Below are 17,500 nucleotides of genomic sequence, written 5' to 3'. Positions count from 1 at the left end.
GTTATGAATTGTGCAATTTGAATGCTACATATAAGGGTGGACTTGAAACATTGAATATTTTGTCCAGGGTTGTTTTTCCTTTCCTTAGTGGGCTATTTTTCCCTTTTCGAGCTCTGGGGCTTATAGCATCTTGCTATTCCAACAACGGTTGTAGCTTAGCTAGTGATAATAATAACAATATGTTATGAATTGTGCAATTTGAATGCTACATATAAGGGTGACTTGAAACATGAATATTATGACCAGGGTTGTTTTTCCTTTCCTCAGTGGGCTATTTTTCCCTTTTCGAGCTCTGGGGCTTATAGCATCCTGCTTTTACAACTAGGGTTGTAGCTTAACTAGTGATAATAATAACAATATGTTATGAATTGGGCTGTTTTTCCCTTTTCGAGCTCTGGGCCTTATAGCATCTTGCTTTTCCAACTAAGGTTGTAGCTTAGCTAGTGATAATAATAACAATATGTTATGAATTGTGCAATTTGAACGCAACATATAAGGATGGACTTGAAACAAATATTTTGACCAAGGTTGTTTTTCATTCCTCAGTGGGCTATTTTTCCCTTTGGAGCTCTGGGGCTTATAGCATCCTGCTTTTACAATTAGGGTTGTAGCTTGGCTAATGATAATAATAATGATATGGTATGAATTGTGCAATTTGAATGCAACATATAAAGATGGACATGAAACATAAATATTTTGACCAGGGTTGTTTTAAGTGATATAGATTTCTTCAATTTGGTGCCTTACTTGTGAGCTGTCCAAGACAGAGCTCCTTGAAGGAGTGGTCGTTGAGGTGTTCGTCAGGTATGCCCCAGTGAAGGTCCACAATGTTCAGCTCGTAGCCCTTCTCCATGCAGTAGAGCCGCAGCTTAGGGTAGACGTGCTCCACAAGAGCGGACCGCTCCATGATCGTGTCTGTAAAAAAGTTTAAAGGTTAAATGTGTCTGTTCTACTATCATCTTGAACGTCTGGCAGGCAAAGCAAACCTCCCCAGTAAAAACTTACATCATGGTCACAGTCTGGGATCGATTTGCTGCCATGCTAGTTCAAGGCAGACACCCCATGTTTAAAGGTTAAAGATGTGTGTTCTGCAATCATTTAAAGGTATCTGTACACTAAAACGTCAGCTGGGCAAAGCAAACTCCTAATTTTGTAGCCTATCCATAACAGGAACCTCCCCAGTAAAGAGCTTAAATTCATGGTCCCAGCCTGGGATCGATTTGCTGCTATGGTAATTCAAGGCAGATGTGTTGCCATGTTTAAAGAGATGCGCACTAAAACGTCAGCCGGGCAAACCAAACTCCTAATTTTGTAGCCTGACCACAACAGTAACCTCCCCAGTAAAAGCTTGAACTCATGACCCCAGCGTGGGATCGATTTGCTGCCACGCTAGTTCAAGGCAGATGCGTTGCCATGTTTAAAGAGATGCGCACTAAAACGTCAGCCAGGCAAACCAAACTCCCAGTTTTGTAGCCTGACTGCAACAGTAACCTCCCCAGTAAAAGCTTAAACTCATGGTCCAAGCCTGGGATCGATTTGCTGCCACGCTAGTTCAAGGCAGATGCGTTGCCATGTTTAAAGAGATGCGCACTAAAACGTCAGCTAGGCAAAGCAAACTCCTAATTTTGATGCCTAACCACAACAGTAACCTCCCCAGTATAAACTTAAACTCTTGGTCCCAGCGTGGGATCGATTTGCTGCCACGCTAGTTCAAAGCAAACACGTCGCCATGTTTAAAGGTTAAAGGTGTGTGTTCCACCATCATTTAAAGAAATGTGCCCTAGAACGTAAGCCGGGCAAATCAAATTCCCAACTTTTGTGCCCAGCCACAGCAGGGATCTCCCGGGCTAAGATCGATTTGCTGCCATGCGAATTCAAGGCAAACACGTTGCCACTGTACTAGCCAGGAGACTAGTACATAGGCTAGGTTCAGATTCTGTTAAGCTAGTTGGTTATTTTATCCATGGGGGGAATAATAAGAAAGACGTAGCTTAATTATTAGTAGTAAAGGGATACTCAAAACTTTTTCTCTATTAAAAGAATATAAACTTATCTAAATGTATGAAATTTGATCTCATTTTCGACATATCTATTCATTTTCTGACTCACTTTTGATGAGGAATAAGAGAAAAATGGCTTATTAGTTAACAATAAAGGGAATTCCCTAACTATTTATCTCTATTCAAACAATTTATTTACTAAGGCGCTTCCCCTAATTTTGGGGGATAGCCAACATCAAACAAAGGAACAAAGGGGGACATATCTTCTCTCTGCTCCTTCTAGCCTGACAAGGGATCCAGCCGAGTCTATTGGTATGAAACTGTATCTGACTTCGCTCCTTCCAGCCTGACGAGGGATCCAGCCACGTCTATAGGTATGAAACATCTGACTCGGCTCCTCCCAGCCTGACGAGGTATTCTGCCGCGTCTATAGGTATGAAACATCTGACTCCGCTTCTCCCAGCCTGACGAGGGATCCAGCCGAGTCTATCGGTACGAAACTATATCTGACTGCACTCCTCCCAGCCTGACGAGGGATCTAGCTGCGTCTATCGGTACAAAACTGTATCTGACACCGCTCCTCTTAGCCTGACGAGGGATTCAACCGAGTCTATTGGTATGAAACTATATCTGACTCCGCTCCTCCCAGCCTGACGAGGGATTCAGCCGAGTCTATCGGTACGAAACTATATCTGACTCCGCTTCTCCCAGCCTGACGAGGGATCTAGCCGAGTCTATCGGTACGAAACTATATCTGACGCCGCTCCTCCCAGCCTGACGAGGGATCCAGCCGCGTCTATAGGTATGAAACATCTGACTCCGCTCCTTCCAGCCTGACAAGGGATCCAGCTGAGTCTATCGGTACAAAACTGTGTCTGACTCCGCTCCTCTCAGCCTGACGAGGTATTCTGCCGCGTCTATAGGTATGAAACATTTGACTCCGCTCCTCCCAGCCTGACGAGGGATCCAGCCGAGTCTATTATTATTATTATTACTAGCTAAGCTACAACCCTAGTTGGAAAAGCAGGATGCTGTAAGCCCAGAGGCTCCAACAGGGAAAATAGCAAAGTAAGGAAAGGAAAAAAGGAAAAATAGAATATTTCAAGAGTAACAACAATTAAAATATCTCCTATATAAACTACAAAAACTCCAACAAAACAAGAGGGAGAGAAATAAGATAGAACAGAGTGCTCGAGTGTACCCTCAAGCAAGAGAATTCTAACCCAAGACAGTGGAAGACCATGGTACAGAGGCTATAGCACTACCCAAGACTAGAGAACAATGGTTTGATTTTGGAGTGTCCTCCTAGAAGAGCTGCTTACCATAGCTAAAGAGTCTCTTCTACCCTATATCTGACTTTCTTCGAACATAAAACTATCCATTTCCGACTCACCTTTGAGGTCAGCGCAGCTGTAGATGCAGATCTTGCGCGGTTTGAGAATCGGCTTCACGAAGACCACGTTGCCCATGACGAGGTTCCGGATGACGTCAGAGAGCTTGTTGAGGTCTGGCAGGTGCCTCAGGTTGGGGATGACGCCCCTTGTCTTCTTAGGGCTCTCCTTCTGATCTGCCTGGCCGCTGTTCTCCGACTGGGCCAAACCTGGGGGATGGCATTGGAAGGGCGTGAGATGAAGGATGGCTAGAGTATCCTGAGTCATTAGATGGAGGATGACTATAGTCCATTTCTTTTAGCGAGGAAGATTTGCACCGACTCGCGGCGGTGCCCTATTAGCTCGGAAAAGTTTCCGGATCGCTGATTGGTTAGAATTATCTCGTCCAACCAATCAGCGATCAGGAAACTTTTCCGAGCTAAAAGGGCACCGCTGCGAGTCGGTGCAAACATGCATCGCTAAAAGAAATGGACTATAGTGTCCTGACTTCACAAAATGGTTTCAAATGGGACGAAATTAGTGGGATATATTTTAATGTGTATATAGTAAAGACATTTTGGTGTCATTTCATATAGGCACATGTACAGATGGAGAAAAGTAAAGACATTGTAACGTAATTTCCTATAGGCAAATGTACAGATGGACCAAAAGTAAAGACATTTTAATGTAATTTTATATAGGCACATGTACAGATGGAGAAAAGTAAAGACATTTTAATGTAATTTTATATAGGCACATGTACAGATGGAGGAAAGTAGACATTGTAATGTAATTTCCTATAGGCACATGTGCAGGTGGAGAAAAATAAAGACATTTTAGTGTAATTTCATACAGGCATATGTACAGATGGAGAAAAGTAAATACATTGTAATATCCTATAGGTACATGTACAGATGGACCAAAAGTAAAGATATTTTAATGTAATTTCATAGGGGCACATGTACAGATGGAGAAAAATAAAGACATTTTAGTGTAATTTCATATAGGCGCATGTACAGTTGGATACATGAATTTCTGGCACACATCACTCCACGGAAACGCACCCTGTCACACCCCTACTGTAGAGAGAGAGAGAGAGAGAGAGAGAGAGAGAGAGAGAGAGAGAGAGAGAGAGAGAGAGAGAGAGAGAGAGAGAGAGAGGCAGGAACTTCCTCAGAGTACAGGTGGGTCAGGAATTTCTGCATCCAACCGTACATTTGAAATTGGAAGAGAAGACATTTTAGCGTTATTTCATATGGGCGCATTCCTTAAAAACAATGACCATCGTTTGGCAATAGCTAGAAAATATATGTTGATAAAAGGTACCTCAAATTCATGAAGATTATTATTATTATTATTATTATTATTTATTATTATCATTATTATTATTATTTATTATTATTATTATTTATTATTATTATTTTTATTATTTTTGTTATTATTTATTATTATTATTTTTATTATTATTATTATTTTTATTATTATTATTATTATTATTATTTTTGTTATTATTATTTATTATTATTATTATCATTATTATTATTATCATTATTATTATTATTATTTATTATTATTATTTTTATTATTATTATTTTTATTATTATTATTATTATTTTTATTATTATTATTATTTTTATTATTATTATTATTATTTTTATTATTATTATTATTATTTATTGTTATTATTATTTTTATTATTTATTATTATTTTTATTATTTATTATTATTTATTGTTATTATTATTATTATTATTATTATTATTATTTATTATTTAATATTATTATTATTTATTATTATTATTATTATTATTGTTATTATTATTATTTTTATTATTATTTATTATTATTATTATTTAATATTGTTATTGTTATTTATTATTATTATTATTGTTATTATTATTACTATTATTATAATTATTTATTATTATTATTATTATTAATATTATTATTATTACTATTTATTATTATTATTATTATTATTATTATTATTATTATTATTATTATTATCTATTACAAGCTAGGCTATAACCCTAGTTGGAAAAGCAAGATGCTAAAAGCCCAAAAGGCTCCAACAGTTAAAAATAGCCCAGTGAGGAAAGGAAACAAGGAAATAAATAAACAAGAGAAGAATAAACAATCAAAATAAAATATATCAAGAGCAGAAACAATAAAAACTATAAAAAACTATAAAAACTAAAAAAAAGAAAAAGAGAGGAAGAGAAGTAAGACAGAACAGCATGCCCGAGTGTACCCTCAAGCAAGAGAACTCTAACCCAAGACAGTGGAAGGCCATGGTACAGAGGCTATGGCACTATTAATAATGATACTTTTAATTCCATTGACAAATTGTGCATTCATCAAGGAAGAGTAAATTGGATCACACTTTCAATTTATGTTCTTTTGGTTCACCTTGAATATGTGTATAATCATGTTTTCCTTTTGTCATTTATGTATAATTGTATTATTTGTATATGAAGTAACTATATATATATATATATATATATATATATATATATATATATATATATGAATATATATATATATATATATATATATATATATATATATATAAATATATATGTATATGAATATATATATATGTATATATTTATCTATATATATATTTATATATATTTATCTATATATATATGTACATATATATATATATATATATATATATATATATATATATATATATTTATCTATATATATATATATATATATATATATATATATATATATATATTTATCTATATGTATATATATATATATATATATTTAGATATATATATATATATATATATATATATATATATATATATATATATATATATTCATATGTATATATAAATGTATATATACATATACATATATATATATATATATATATATATATATATATATATATCTATATGTGTGTGTGTTTATGTTTATATATGTATCCTTTCAAATTGGGGATACCTTAACGTGGTGAAAGGGTTTGTGTATCGTCATGATCAGGAAAGCTATACTAGTTGGGGCCACCCATACTATGTTGGTTTGCTGTGAGCGATCAGATGGAAAATCTCCCACCGTCACCAGTCTGAATTTAAAAAATTCTTTTCAGCTCCATCCAGCAGGAGAGAAATAGACACAAAATCAATCTTACAGAAAACGGAAACCGCAATGAAAACGGGAATGTACAAAGAGAAAAAGGTAGCGATTGGACATAGAAACATATTACGTAATAGGGCGCATTATTTATGTCTTATTTTTAGGATAATCGATCTATCTGGTGAATGAAAGCTCTATAAGAAGCCACGCTTTCAAATCTGGGAGGGAAAAGGGGTTAATTATTTCATTTAAGATCGTGTTGTGTGCAAAGAAATAGGAGCGTTCTTCTTAGTAGTTTTTGTGAATTCCAACAAAAAATAAGAATGTTTCTTAAATGTTTATAATTATTTACTCCATATTTTACATACAAATAACTTTGTGGAATAGCAAAACCACATATTTATATACAAATAACTTTGTTATTAGTAAAACCACTATATTTCATGTGCAAGTAACTTTATAATTAGTAAAAACACTATTTTATATACAAATAACTTTATGATTAGTAAAACCACTGATTTTATATGCAAATAACTTTGAACCACATATTTTATATTCAAATAACTTTGTGAATAGTAAAACCACATATTTATATACAAATAACTTTGTGATTAGTTAAACCACATATTATATATACAATTAACATTGTGATTAGTAAAACCACATCTTTTATATGCAAATAACTTTGTGATTAGTAAAACCACTATATTTTATATGCAAATAACTTTGTGGTTAGTAAACCCACATATTTTATAGGCAAATAACTTTGTGATTAGTTAAACCACATATTTTATATGCAAATAACTTTGTGATTAGTTAAACCACATATTTTATATACAAATAACTTTGTGATTAGTTAAACCACATATTTTATATACAAATAACTTTGTGATTAGTAAAACCACTATATTTTATATACAATCAACTTTGTTATTAGTAAAACCACATATTTTAGAAGCAAATAACTTTGTGATTAGTTAAACCACATATTTTATATGCAAATAACTTTGTGATTAGTTAAACCACATATTGTATATATAATTAACTTTGTTATTAGTAAAACCACTATATTTCGTATGCAAATAACTTTGTGATTAGTTAAACCACATATTTTAAATGCAAATAACTTTGTGATTAGTTAAACCACATATTTTATATGCAAATAACTTTGTGAGTAGTGAAACCACTATATTTTATATGTAAATAACTTTGTGAGTAGTTAAACCACATATTTTATATGCAAATAACTTTGTGATTAGTATAACTACATATTGTATATACAATTAACTTTGTGATTAGTAAAACCACATATTTTATATGCAAATAACTTTGTGAGTAGTTAAACCACTATATTTTGTAAGCAAATAGCTTTGTTATTAGTAAATCTACATATTTTATTTGCACATAACTTTGTGATTAGTTAAACCACATATTTCATATGCAAATAACTTTGATTATCAAAACACATTTTCCACATCGGTTTTTTGTTGGAATTCTCATCTACTTGAACAATGCCTTGGTGTGATCAATTCCTGCCTTGGGGGGAGGGGGGGGGGGGGAGGATGGTATTACAAGCACACAAGCACATGCAGGCACGTACACAATGGTGGTAGCAAGCAGTGTTATAAAGACAACACCTTTAAGGTGGAGCCCAGCAGTGCTGCATAATGGCAGGGAGAGAGAAGAAATGAATAATCTACGAAGCAGCGAGATCTGTCGTATTTTAAAAAGACAAAGTTCTGAATCAAAGATGCAGGTGGCTTGTATTTGATCGTTGGCTACAACTAGACGGAGAGAGAGAGAGAGAGAGAGAGAGAGAGAGAGAGAGAGAGAGAGAGAGAGAGAGAGATTTACTCGACTACTTTCGTCTTTTACCAAACATAAAACTTTAGTAAATGGGTGGAGAGAGAGAGAGAGAGAGAGAGAGAGAGAGGAGAGAGAGAGAGAGAGAGAGAGAGAGACTTCATCATTAGCTACAACTACACGTAATTTGGAGAGAGAGAGAGAGAGAGAGAGAGAGAGAGAGAGAGAGAGAGAGAGAGAGAGAGATCCTCTACATTTCTATACACAATCCAGTTAAAGGGTGTCATGCAACGTTATGCAATTGGTGTCAGTGCAAATCGAGAGAGAGAGAGAGAGAGAGAGAGAGAGAGAGAGAGAGAGAGAGAGAGAGAGAGAGAGAGAATTGGTCATTAGCTACAACTACACGTAATTTGGAGAGAGAGAGAGAGAGAGACTTGGCCATTAGCTACTACACGTAATTTGGAGAGACAGAGAGAGAGAGAGAGTCTCTACATATCTATACACAATCCAGTTAAAGGGTGTCAGAGCATATCGAGAGAGAGAGAGAGAGAGAGAGAGAGAGAGCGAGAGAGAGAGAGAGAGAGAGAGGAGAGAGAGAGAGAGAGAGAGAGACAAGGACTGATCACTGCCTACATGTGAAGTAATGCCGCGCATGCAGGGGGAGAAAGGCCGGTTTGCGAAGCAAGAAAATGATGGAATAGGTTGCCTGACGCCACCTCGTGAGGGGGAGCCCTACATCGCACGCCCTCCCTGTATTAATGAGAGTCCAGGGTTTAAACTTTGGAGGTAATTACCTGAAGTTGAGGTAATTTGCATGGTTTTAAGGTATATTTTGGGTTCAGTAACTTTAAATTTTACCTTAGTTTGAGGTAATTTGCATGGTTTTAAGGTAAATTTTGGGTTCAATCACTTCAAATTTTACCTTAGTTTGGGGTCACAAATTTCAAATTTTACCTTAGGTTGAGGTCATTTGCATGGTTTTAAGGTAAATTTTGGGTTCAATCACTTCAAATCTTACCTTAAGTTGAGGTCATTTGCATGGTTTTAAGGTAAATTTTGGGTTCAGTCACTTCAAATTATACCTTAGTTTGGGGTCACTAATTTCAAATTTGACTTTAGTTTGGGTTCACTAACTTCAATTTTTACATTAGTTTGGTTTTACCAACTTCAAATTTTTACCTTAGTTTGGGTTCACTAACTTCAAAATTTTACCTTAGTTTGGGTTCACTAACTTCAAAATTTTACCTTAGTTTGGGTTCACTAACTTCAAATTTGACCTTAGTTTTGGTTCACTAACTTCAAAATTTTACCTTAGTTTGGGTTCATTAACTTCAAATTTTACCTTAGTTTGGGTTCACTAACTTCAAAATTTTACCTTAGTTTGGGTTCACTAACTTCAAATTTGACCTTAGTTTGGGTTCACTAACTTCAAATTATACCTTAGTTTGGGTTCAATAACTTCAAATTTTACCTTAGTTTGGGTTCAATAACTTCAAATTATACCTTAGTTTGGGTTCAATAACTTCAAATTTTACCTTAGTTTGGGTTCATTAACTTCAAATTTTACCTTAGTTTGGGTTCACTAACTTGAAAATTTACCTTAGTTTGGTTTTGCTAACTTCAAATTTGACCTTAGTTTGGGTTCATTAACTTCAAATTTTACCTTAGTTTGGGTTCACTAACTTCAAATGTTACCTTAGTTTGGGTTCACTAACTTCAATTTTACCTTAGTTTGGGTTCACTAACTTCAATTTTACCTTAGTTTGGGTTCACTAACTTCAAAATATACCTTAGTTTGGGTTCAATAACTTCAATTTTACCTTAGTTTGGTTTCACTAACTTCAAAATTTTACCTTAGTTTGGGTACATCAACTTCAAATTTTACCTTAGTTTGGTTTCACTAACTTCAAAATTTTACCTTAGTTTGGGTTCACTAACTTAAAATTTTACCTTAGTTTGGGTTCACTAACTTCAAAATTATACCTTAGTTTTGGTTCACTAACTTCAAATTTTACCTTAGTTTGGGTTCACTAACTTCAAATTTTACCTTAGTTTTGGTTCACTAACTTCAAATTTTACCTTAGTTTGGGTTCAATAACTTCAAAATTATACCTTAGTTTGGGTTCATTAACTTCAAATTTTACCCTAGTTTGGGTTCAGTAACTTCAAAATTTTACCTTAGTTTGGTTTCACTAACTTCAAATTTTACCTTAGTTTGGGTTCACTAACATCAAAATTTTATATTAGTTTGGTTTCACTAACTTCAAAAGTTTACCTTAGTTTGGTTTCACTAACTTCAAATTTTACCTTAGGTTGAGGTAATTTGCATGGTCTTAGGGTAAATTTTGGTTTCACTGACTTGAATTTTACCTTAGTTTGAGGTAATTTGCATGGTTTTAAGGTAATGATGTTTTTAACGTAATTTCTGTTTTACTAACTTCAAATTTCCCATTATTCTGAGGTAATTTGCATGGTTTCAATGTAATTGTTAAGGTAATGATATCTTTAAGGTTATTCTAAGGTAATATCGGTTTTACTAGCTTCAAATATAAGGAAATCGGAAAAGTTTTAAGATAAACTAAGGTAAAAAATAGCAACATATAAGGTAATATCCACATGGTCAAGTTTAAACCCTGCATATAAATGACTTGTGTTTGTACAGCTAGGAAAAATAGGTTTGTAAACCCCTTATGAATGAGTCAGGCTTGTATAGCTAGGAGAAATAGGTCTGTAAAGCCCTTATGAATGAGTCAGGCTTGTATAGCTAGGAGAAATAGGTCTGTAAAGCCCTTATGAATGAGTCAGGCTTGTACAGCTAGGAGAAATAGGTCTGTAAAGCCCTTATGAATGAGTCAGGCTTGTATAGCTAGGAGAAATAGCTCTGTAAAGCCCTTATTAATGAGTCAGTTTTGTATAGCTAGGAAAAATAGTTTCATAAACCCCATATAAATGAATCAGTTTTGTATAGCTAGGAAAAATAGTTTTCATAAACCCCATATAAATGAATCAGTTTTGTATAGCTAGGAAAAATAGTTTTATAAGCCCCATATAAATGAATCCAAATTGTATAGCTAGGAAAATTAGTTTCATAAGCCCCATATAAATGAATCAGTTTTGTATAGCTAGGAAAAATAGTTTTATAAGCCCCATATAAATGAATCCAAATTGTATAACTAGGAAAAATAGTTTCATAAGCCCCATATAAATGAATCCAAATTGTATAACTAGGAAAAATAGTTTCATAGGCCCCATATAAATGATTCAATTTGCTATACCTAGGAAAAATAGTTTCATAAGCCCCATATAAATGAATCCAAATTGTATAACTAGGAAAAATAGTTTCATAAGCCCCATATAAATGATTCAATTTGCTATAGCTAGGAAAAATAGTTTCATAAGCCCCATATAAATGAATCAGTTTTGTATAGCTAGGAAAAATAGTTTCATAAACCCCATATAAATGAATCAGTTTTGTATAGCTAGGAAAAATAGTTTCATAAGCCCCATATAAATGAATCAGTTTTGTATAACTAGGAAAAATATTTTCATAAGCCCCATATAAATGAATCCAAATTGTATAACTGGGAAAAATAGTTTCATAAGCCCCATATAAATGAATCAGTTTTGTATAACTAGGAAAAATATTTTCATAAGCCCCATATAAATGAATCAGTTTTGTATAACTAGGAAAAATATTTTCATAAGCCCCATATAAATGAATCAGTTTTGTATAGCCAGGAAAAATTGTTTTATAAGCCCCATATAAATGAATCAGTTTTGTATAGCTAGGAAAAATAGTTTCAAAAGCCCCATATAAATGAATCAGTTTTGTATAGCTAGGAAAAATATTTTCATAAGCCCCATATAAATGAATCCAAATTGTATAACTGGGAAAAATAGTTTCATAAGCCCCATATAAATGAATCAGTTTTGTATAGCCAGGAAAAATTGTTTTATAAGCCCCATATAAATGAATCAGTTTTGTATAGCCAGGAAAAATTGTTTTATAAGCCCCATATAAATGAATCAGTTTTGTATAGCTAGGAAAAATAGTTTCAAAAGCCCCATATAAATGAATCAGTTTTGTATAGCCAGGAAAAATTGTTTTATAAGCCCCATATAAATGAATCAGTTTTGTATAGCCAGGAAAAATTGTTTTATAAGCCCCATATAAATGAATCAGTTTTGTATAGCCAGGAAAAATTGTTTTATAAGCCCCATATAAATGAATCAGTTTTGTATAGCCAGGAAAAATAGTTTCAAAAGCCCCATATAAATGAATCAGTTTTGTATAGCTAGGAAAAATAGTTTCATAAGCCCCATATAAATGAATCAGTTTTGTATAGGTAGGAAAAATAATTTTATAAGCCCCATATAGATGAATCAGTTTTGTATAGCTAAGAAAAATAGTTTCATAAGCCCCATATAAATGAATCCAAATTGGATAACTAGGAAAAATAGTTTCATAAGCCCCATATGATTGAATCCAAATTGTATAGCTAGGAAAAATAGTTTCATAACCCCATATAAATGATTCAGTTTTGTATTGCTAGGAAAAATAGTTTCATAAGCCCCATATAAATGAATCCAAATTGTATAGCTAGGAAAAATAGTTTCATAAGCCCCATATAAATGAATCAAGATTGTATAGCTAGGAAAAATAGTTTCATAAGCCCCATATAAATGAATCAAACCATTTATATGGGGTTCACTCCAAAGTCGTCTTTCCAACATATAATAAACCCCATATTAATGACTCATTTTTGTATAATAGGAAAAACTACACATTTTTGAAAATTTGTGGTATTTAAATATAGGAAAAAAATAGCAATCAGTTATATTGTAATTAGTTTGGGATAGGAATCAGCAAGGTTCCAATAACGTGTGGAATTTTTTGAGAAGGTTAATTTCTAAGGAATCAAGCTGTATATTAGAATTTATAACTGAAAGAAAGTTTTAAATATTATCTTTTCCTGGATTCAATAGGAAGAAGCAACGAAAATAAATCATGGGTTTGCCTACCTATGTTGAAATTTAGATTGAATATAAAGCTTAAGACAAAAAAAAAAAAAAAAAAAAAAAAAAAATCCACGCTTTTTTATTATTAATTATTATTATTGTTAATATTATTATTATTATTATTATTATTATTATTATTATTATTATTATTATTATTATTATTACTTGCTAAGCTACATCCGTAGCTGGAAAAGCAGGATGCTATAAGCCCAGGAGCTCCAACAGGGAAAGTAGCCCAGTGAGGAAAGGAAACAAGAAAAAATAGAATATTTTAAGAACAGTAACAACATTAAAATAAGAACTTTAACAAAACAAGAGGAAGAGAAATCAGATAGAATAGTGTACCCGAGTGTACTCTCAAGCAAGAGAACTCTAACCCAAGACAGTGGAAGACCATGGTACAGAGGCTATGGCACTACCTAAAACTAGAGAACAATGGTTTGATTTTGGAGTACTTTTAGAAGAGCTGCTTACCATAGCTACAGAATCTCTTCTACCCTTACCAAGAGGAAAGTGGCCACTGAACAATTACAGTTCAGTAGTTAACCCCTTCGGTAAAGAAGAAAAATAAACAATGGTTTTGCCTAACTACTAACTACAGTATATTGAAATTACGAGTGAATATACAAGCTAAGATATTTTTTTTTTTTTTTACAGCGCTTTTTATGTGATCACATTTCATGGTTTGGGGTCGATGTTTGTTTGTGGGACAGGAGTGAAATGCGACTGATATGTAGTAAAGATACGATAGGAAAGATATATGAATAGAATTAAGGGAGGGCGTTTAGGTGAAAAGCATATAGGTAGACCAGTCATGAATTGCAACATAGGGTTAAAAAACATGCGCTTATTATTATTATTATTATTATTATTATTATTATTATTATTATTATTATTAGCCAAGCTACAACCCTAGTTGGAAAAGCAAGATGCTATAAGCCCAAGGGCTCCAACAGGGAAAAATAACCCGGTGAGGAAAGGAAATAAGGAAATAAATAAATTATGAGAATAAATTAACAATATATCATTCTAAAACAGTAACAGCATCAAAACAGATATGTCCTATATAAACTATTAACAACGTCAAAAACAGATACTGTATGTCATATATAAACTATAAAAAGACTCATGTCTTCCTGGTCAACATAAAAACATTTGATCCAACTTTGAACTTTTGGAGTTCTACTGATTCAACTACCCGATTAGGAAGATCATTCCACAACTTGGTAACAGCTGGAATAAAACTTCTAGAGCATAGTGTAGTATTGAGCCTCACGATGGAGAAGGCCTGGCTATTAGAATTAACTGCCTGCCTAGTATTATGAACAGGATAGAATTGTCCAGGGAGATCTGAATGTAAAGGATGGTCAGAGTTATGAAAAGTCTTATGCAACATGCATAACTTGGTAACAGCTGGAATAAAACTTGTAGAGTACTGTGTAGTATTGAGCCTCATGATGGAGAAGGCCTGGCTATTAGAATTAACTGCCTGTCTAGTATTACGAACAGGATAGAATTGTCCAGGGAGATGTGCATGTAAAGGATGGTCAGAGTTATGAAAAATCTTATGCAACATGCATAACTTGGTAACAGCTGGAATAAAACTTCTAGACTACTGCGTAGTATTGAGCCTCATGATGGAGAAGGCCTGACTATTAGAATTAACTGCCTGCCTAGTATTACGAACAGGATAGAATTGTCCAGGGAGATCTGAATGTAAAGGATGGTCAGAGTTATGAAAAATCTTATGCAACATGCATAATGAGACTGGGTAGTTAGCATGTGTGAGAATGCAAGTGAAGGTTTTGATTATGGGGTTGATGTGCTGTTGATTGGATATGTGCAGTTGTATAAAGCAGCCTATGTTGTGGATATTATTGTTTTACTTGTGGTGTTTCATTCAGAACTCTGATGTTATGATAAGAATGTGGCAGTGAACTGTGTGTTTTTTTAATATAAATACCAATTGCTAGAGTTGAATGATTATATATATATATATATATATATATATATATATATATATATATATAATATATTATATATACACACCCCTTCCAAGAGAAAAGTTTAAGTGATCATTATTACAAAAATCATTTGGCTGATTATTATTATTATTATTATTATTATTATTATTATTATTATTATTATTATTATTAAATTTATAAAAAAATTAATAACTTTAATAATAATGATTATAATGATAATAATTTTTATTTTAAAATTATATAATTTCAATAAATTTAATTATAATTTTAATAATGATAATTTTAATAATTATGATTTTAATAAGATTACAGTGCAAAAAAAAAAAAAAAAAAAAAACACTGAAGTATCCAAGATAACTCAAGAAATGACCATGTGAAGAAATAACTGACAAAGAAAACAATGTTTTTCATAACCGTACCTATGGACCTTGCCATGGTCACAAGCAAAAGAGAAGGCCCTTGAAGCCCCAGGCAAATAGACCTTCGGGGCTTCTGTCTCCGGCGACGTCTCAAGAAGTTGACGATTGTATGGAGATCTAGGTCGTCGAAAGATGGCATCTTGGTTTCCTTGTTTGCTTTCTGATTGTCTTCTCTAGATTTCGGTCATTTGGCCATTCAAAAGAGCCTCTCTTAAGTAAGGTTTACCATCAAGATTTGAAGATTGACATTACTGCCGGGTCTTTGATCAGACAGCATTTATAACGTGTTAAAACGCTTCCAGAAGCTAAAATCTGCAAGATCTTTGCTCAGACAGCATCTGTAACGTTTACAACGGTTCCAGCAGGCTGAAATCTGCAAGATCTTTGCTTAGACAGCATCTATTACGTTTAGTACGCTTCGAAAAGGTCTAAAATCTGCAAGAACTTTGCTTAGACAGCATCTATAACGTTTAAAAACGCTTCCAGAAGGCTAGAATCTGCAAGATCTTTGCTTAGATAGCAGCTGTAACCCTTACAACGCTTCCAGAAGGCTAAAATCTGCAAGATCTTTGCTTAGATAGCATCTGTAACCCTTACAACGCTTCTAGAAGGCTAAAATCTGCAAGATCTTTGCTTAGATAGCATCTGTAACCCTTACAACGCTTCTAGAAGGGCTAAAATCTGCAAGATCTTTGCTCAGACAGTATATATTACGTTTAGTTACGCTTCCAAAAGGCTAAAATCTGCAAGATCTTTGATCAGACAGCATCTATTACGTTTGCAACGCTTCCAGAAGGCTGAAATCACTGCCAGATCTTTTTTCAGATAACATCTATAACGTTTACAGCGGTTCCAGAAGGCTTAAAATCTGCAAGATCTTTGCTCAGACAGCATCTATTAAGTTTAAAACGCTTCCAGAAGGATAAAATATGCAAGATCTTTGCTTAGATAGCATCTGTAAACCCTTACAAACGCTTCCAGAAGGCTAAAATCTGCAAGATCTTTGCTTAGATAGCATCTATTACGTTTAGTACGCTTCGAAAAGGCTAAAATCTGCAAGATCTTTGCTTAGATAGCATCTGTAACCCTTACAACGCTTCCAGAAGGCTGAAATCTGCAAGATCTTTGATTAGACAGCATCTATAACGTTTACAAAGCTTCCAGGAGGCCTAAAATCTGCAAGATCTTTGCTTAGACAGCATCTATAACGTTTGCAACGCTTCCAGACGGCTAAAATCTGCAAGATCTTGGCTCAGATAGCATCTATTACATTTAGTACGCTTCGAAAAGGCTAAAATCTGCAAGAACTTTGCTTAGACAGCATCTATAACGTTTATAATGCTTCCAGAAGGCTAAAATTACTGCAAGATCTTTGCTCAGCAGCCTCTATAACGTTTAAAACGCTTCCAGAATTCTAAAATCTGCAAGATCTTTGCTTAGATAGCATCTGTAACGCTTACAACGCTTCCAGAAGGCTAAAATCTGCTAGATCTTTGCTTACACAGCATCTGTAACGTTTACAACGCTTCCAGAAGGCTTAAAATCTGCAAGATCTTTGCTTAGATAGCATCTGTAACGCTTACAACGCTTCCAGAAGGCTAAAATCTGCAAGATCTTTGCTTAGACAGCATCTATTACGTTTAGTACGCTTCCAGAAGGCTAAAAGCTCCAAGATCTTTGCTCAGATAGCATCAATAACATTTAGTACGCTTCGAAAAGGCTAAAAATCTGCAAGATCTTTGCTTAGACAGCATTTATAACGTTTACAACGCGTCTAGAAGGCTGAAATCACTGCCAGATCGTTTCTCAGAT

The 17,500-nt window shown here is 33.7% G+C and overlaps 1 protein-coding gene across 1 annotated transcript in view; it reads right to left on the bottom strand.

Moving 5' to 3' along the window:
• The window catches only part of LOC137620096 (NACHT domain- and WD repeat-containing protein 1), a 43,646-nt gene extending 39,988 nt beyond the window's left edge, over positions 1 to 3,658 (bottom strand). Inside the window, exons 1-2 of the mRNA XM_068350370.1 lie at positions 3,394 to 3,658; positions 748 to 915 (exon numbers count right to left, since the gene is read on the bottom strand). Coding sequence (XP_068206471.1) covers positions 748 to 915; positions 3,394 to 3,658 — 433 coding nt within the window. The remainder of the gene's footprint in view (positions 1 to 747; positions 916 to 3,393) is intronic.
• Positions 3,659 to 17,500: the final 13,842 nt, after the last annotated feature.

Source organism: Palaemon carinicauda, chromosome 26 (genome assembly GCF_036898095.1).
Source record: "Palaemon carinicauda isolate YSFRI2023 chromosome 26, ASM3689809v2, whole genome shotgun sequence".
NCBI classification, from domain to species: domain Eukaryota; kingdom Metazoa; phylum Arthropoda; class Malacostraca; order Decapoda; family Palaemonidae; genus Palaemon; species Palaemon carinicauda.
This window is presented reverse-complemented; position numbering and strand designations above follow the sequence as displayed.